Genomic DNA, 5517 nt, shown 5'->3' on the forward strand with positions numbered 1-5517 from the left:
ATTTGAATTTGTTGTTATTTCCTTTAAATAGATTCATATAAATATTTTATTTTTTCTTATTTGTAATCAGTGAATAGTGCAATACTTGGAAGGAAGAATATTTCAGCTAAAAAAAAAAATTGCAGTGTGAATGATATATTTTTCAGTGAAAACTTTCTAATTATTTGGGTGTGGTTTTATTATTATATATTATTTTTCTAATAGTATATTTTTAGAGAATAATTTATTTTTTACACAATAATAATATTTTTCCATATAAATATTATCTTTTCTTCTATTAACTTCCTAAATTAATAGAAAAAATATAATTTTTAATTAGTTATTATGTTTTAATCAATAATTAATTTGATGTAGCATAATTGTAATAAAGTTGAATTGAAATGTCTAATTATTTTAAAAGAATTGACATTGTTTAGAAGACGACACATGTCATAAATGATCGAAAGAGAGTGGGTTTGAGAGTTTTCTTAACGGCAACTCCAATTATAAACACTATAATGGTGTTGAACCAACATCAAAATGAGGTAATTTTAACACCATATTTTTTTTCCAATCAAACCATAACACTAAAAATTACACCAAAAAACATATTCAATATTATTATATTCTTCCACAAAGTACACATTATATTATTATATTATTTTATCTTACAAATTAAATAATATACATATATTTATATATATAAAATATTAATATAAAACACAAAAACAAAAACAAAAAACAAAATTTGCCGTGGTGAACAGTGCCACATCAATAATGTCGTGGCACTGTTCATGTACACCATTTTGCAGTTCCATTTAGAGTCTCACTAGAGTGATATATGGTGTAAGATCAACACCAAATTTATGTTTTGTAGTCCCATTAGAGTTGGCCTAACACTCATCTGAGGAGTGTTAACGAGACTTTCTCGATTTAGTTTTATGGCAAGTCTCATCTTTTAAATAATATTTATTTTATACTTAATAATTAACATAATATTATAATTTTATTATACCTATACCGCTAACTAAATTAGTGCATTAATTTTTTTTACTTAAGAGAATAGAAATTAGGAAAAATATTAGCCATAATTTTGTTATTTAAAAAAAAACACACAATATACACATTTAGAAGAAATATATTAGTATATTTCTCACACATAAAGCATGAAAAGCAATAATGTAAATGAATGAGATAAAAAAAAAAAGTGTGACTTATCATAAATTATGTGAATATCATAAATTTTACTAATTCATAGATTTTATTTTTTATTTTTTTAAAAAAGATAAATTTCATTTAAAGTAATTCAAATTAAAATAAAGTCGAAAATAGAAAATAATAAAAAAGTAGAAAATAAAAAAAAAAGTCTCATAATTTCCTTTAGTAATATACATTAATTTCTCTATTCCTTATTATTTTTTTAATAGATCCTTGTAGATCTTAAAGTTTAAAATAATTCAAATCTAGTAATTAGGTCGTTACTTTATTAAGATTTTTTTAGTAGTTAGGTCGTTACCTTTATCAAATTTATCAGAATAAATCAAATTTAGTAATTAAAAAAAAAAGATATTTTTTTACCCATCTTTATTGTTTTTGAACAAATTTGAATAAATTTTTGATAAAATTTAACAAACACTTTAAAAAATTCTTGTTAATTGATATTATTTACTTATTAGAATAAAATCAAAATTAAATTTTAAATATAATTATATAATATTTTTTTTGCGGCAATGAAAAAACTTAATTGAAAAATTAAATATTAATATTAAATTAATTTTTGAATATAATTAAATAATATTTATTTTAATTATAATTTATTTAACAATAAAATTTTCATTCAAATATTTATATTAAATTTAAAATCATTTTAGAAAATTACTCTAAGAGAAATGATACTATAAATATCTCTCAACTCACCAGTCATTCATAAAATCTCATTACGACTCGACTCTCTCTCTCTCTACAAATTAGGCGACTCTCTCTCTCTCTCTTAATCAAAGCCACCCATTCCTTCTTCTTCCACCTTTCGATTTCACAACTTTGAGTTTGCTAAGCTACTTCGCACACTCACATGGCCGATCGCCGAGTCGAACAGGCCGACCCCTTCCTCCGAAAGTACCAGTCTTCAGAGCTTAAAATCGCTTCCGAGTTTCTCACCACTTGGCTTCCTTTCCTCTCCAGAGATCTTTGCCATGGTTGCACCGACATCCTTTCCGATCGTATTCGCTCTCTCGAATCAGGTGTGTACCCAATTTTTTATTTATTTTTTTTTATTATTTTGTTGGGATAATTTGTGTTGTACAAAGTAAAAAAGTTTTGTTTTTGCATGGTTTCGAAGCTTTGACCCTATCGATCTGGTCGGGATGTTTAGTGATTTCTGTCATGAATTTGAAATTGTTTCGTTTCTCTTGTTTGCAATTTGTTTAGTTAGGGTTTTATTTTTGGATTGTTGAACAAGAATTTTTTTTAAATTTTTTTTCACATTATGTTGCAGAGGTCGACGGTGATTCAGAATTGTTACAATCTGATGCGAATTTAAACGCTTCTGTATCGGATAATTCGAAATTGATGGAGCAGATTAGTGATAATCAAGCGGAACATTTTGATGGGAATTCAGTAGGGAGTGGGAAAGATAGGGATGATACCAATTCATTGGGTAGTTGGAAAGATGGGGAGAATGGGTCATCTGAACCTGTTCATGAACCTTCAAGTGAAGGGGCTTGTGAGCCTTCTTCTATGGAGACTCCCAGTCCTCGAATGTCTTGGGCTGACATGGCCCTAGAGGATGAACTTGAAGAAGAGGGTGGGGACGAAGAAGAAGAAGAAGACCAACAATCGAGCAAGCGAGTGGTCAATGATAATGTTTCAACTGGAGAACTGAGGACATCTAAGGTTATTCAAAAGCCCAAATTGTCTAGGGAACAGAGGGAGTACATTAGGTTCACGAGTGTACAGAGGAAGAAGGATTTTATCTGCTTGGAGAGGATCGAAGGCAAAATAGTGAACATTGTTGATGGACTTGAACTCCACACGGGAATTTTCAGTGCTGCAGAACAGAAGAGGATAGTAGATTATGTTTACATGCTTGAGGAGAAAGGCAGAAGGGGAGAACTGAAAGGTTAGTTGTGCTTACCAGACTAGTCTGCCTTGCTATTCCTTTGATGCAGCCGTCTTACTATTGCTTTATATGTGTAACATGTGCTATAAGTTAAAAATTCTCTTTCCAATATTTAGGTTTTATTATGCAGACTCAAGGGTAATTTACAGTCATTTTACCCGGGTATTTTCAATGCTTTGTAAGCTTATTCTTTTCTATATTGAATGATTGGGGATCAATATCATTCGATTATGGTAATCTAAATTAAAAACTCGGATGAGAAATTTTGACAAAATCTTGGTCAATGGGGAAGAAGAACTAAAAGTAAAACCTACCTTCTTTCATGATGTGATGCCAAATATAAATATTGCCATGCTCACCTTAGCTTGTGTAATTAAGTATTTTTTAAGGATATGTTGTTTAAATTTTTGTTAACTTGTTTTTTTAAGATTATAATTGTGTCCACAGTCCCTTAATTGCTAATTCCTATGCTTTTTTAGTTGGAAGATTCATTCAAGTCAACCTGTAATCTTGAGTTTACTATCAAAACTATTTTCTCCTAATTATCATGTGCGTAGAGAAGCAGGTTTACTAAAAAGATTTAACTGTTTGTTGTCTCTGAACTACTTCATGCAGAACGCACTTTTACCGCTCCTCAAAAGTGGATGAGGGGAAAGGGACGTGTTACCATTCAGTTTGGGTGCTGCTACAACTATGCAACGGTGTGGTCTTCTATTGTTATTATTATTATTACTATTACTATTATTTATTATTTTATTTTTGGCAGTGTCAATATAATTTTAAGGAGACCTTTAGACAATAATTTCCTGCTAACAATTTCCCTTCTGCTGGCAGGATAGAAAGGGTAACCCTCCTGGGATTCTCTCGAAGGAAAATGTAGATCCACTACCTGATCTTTTCAAGGTCATTATAAGGAGGCTAGTGAAGTGGCATGTACTTCCCCCAACTTGTGTACCTGACAGTTGCATTGTCAACATTTATGAAGAGGGGGACTGCATACCTCCTCATATTGACAATCACGACTTTGTTCGACCATTCTGCACAGTATCATTTCTTAGTGAATGGAAGATGCTTTTCGGATCAAACTTGAAAGTTGTTGGTCCGGGTGAGTTTGATGGGCCATATGCGATTCCTCTGCCCGTGGGGTAAGTACGCTGTGCATCTAAATTCGATATTATGTATAGTATGCCTGCCTTTACTCTTGTCATTTAATTTGGTGGCTCTTTCTGGATTAAAAATCTTTGAAGTCTTATGGTCACATTTATTCTTACAGATCTGTTCTTGTTCTGAATGGAAATGGAGCCGATGTTGCTAAGCATTGTGTGCCTGCAGTACCAAAAAAGAGGTAAGAGTTGAACCTGTTACAAATTACACTACTCTTGTTTGATTTGAATTTGTTGCACTAACGTGTTTCTTCCATGCCTTTTATTTGTAATTCCCAGGATATCTATTACATTTAGAAGAATGGATGAATGGAAACGACCAAATGACTATGCCCCAGAACCTGACTTGGAGGGAATTGAACCATTGCCTTATGATGTTGCAGAGAAGTCAAATGGTCCTCAAGTAGTGGAACACCACAGAAGGAGATATCCAAACAGAAGAGGAGGTCAAAATAACATGGCTGCAAGGGGATCTGCTGGGAGAAGTGACTTTTCCCCCCATTCGGAAACTCACTACCCATACCGGGGTCAACGAGGGCCAGGAAATTGGCGAAGATCAGGTTGAATTTTTGCAGCCGGTGCATACTGCTTTGACATTTTAATCCCTAGATAGCTGATTATGCTTGTTGAGGTTGTGATTGTTTTCTGATGATTATCCCTACATGTGAGGCTCCAAAGAACTAAAAGCAGGCGTGACTGGGTTTTTACATCTTTGTACATTCATCTATAGGTCTACCATATCTTGTTTGGTCTTTAGATTTTTCAGACGACCAATATTTAAATTGCCTAAATATAGAGGCTGTATTCAATTTTATTTTTTTCCTTGTTCGTGTTTTCCTCCATTCAGGAATTTTTGACAGTGAAAGTGAGTAATATCTTTAAGCATGAATTGAACCTCTGAATTTCCCTTAGTGAGTTGGCCAAGAGGAATAATCATATTCTCTTGTATTAATATTGGTTATTATGCTTTTTTTCATTTGCTAAATTGTTACAATGTGGATGAATGGACCACCTTTTTGGGTATTGAAATTCGAATTTTTAGTCGTAAATTTTTGTAATCTTATTTTAAAATAGTAATTCGTAAAATTAATTTATATGTATAATTTGTATGTCTCTAGTATTACTTTTGGTGATATATATAATTGTAAAATAAAAATATAACAATTATTTTTTGGAGATGAGAAAATGTATAGAGTTATAATTTATCATTTCTATACTTCTTTCTTTGTGATAATCATTTATGTACTTGTTTAAGTT

At 31.3% G+C, this 5517-nt stretch overlaps 1 protein-coding gene across 1 annotated transcript; it reads left to right on the top strand.

Annotated features, from left to right (window-relative positions):
* Positions 1-1914: 1914 nt before the first annotated feature.
* On the top strand, positions 1915-5171 carry LOC133812761 (RNA demethylase ALKBH9B). Its single transcript, XM_062246577.1, has 6 exons — positions 1915-2219; positions 2474-3097; positions 3713-3798; positions 3932-4242; positions 4371-4442; positions 4540-5171. Exons 1-6 carry the CDS (start codon positions 2051-2053, stop codon positions 4823-4825), a joined length of 1548 nt encoding a protein of 515 aa, XP_062102561.1. The 5' UTR covers positions 1915-2050; the 3' UTR covers positions 4826-5171.
* The last annotated feature ends 346 nt before the right edge of the window (positions 5172-5517 follow it).

Source organism: Humulus lupulus, chromosome 1 (assembly GCF_963169125.1).
Source record: "Humulus lupulus chromosome 1, drHumLupu1.1, whole genome shotgun sequence".
In the NCBI taxonomy this organism is placed as follows: Eukaryota; Viridiplantae; Streptophyta; class Magnoliopsida; order Rosales; family Cannabaceae; genus Humulus; species Humulus lupulus.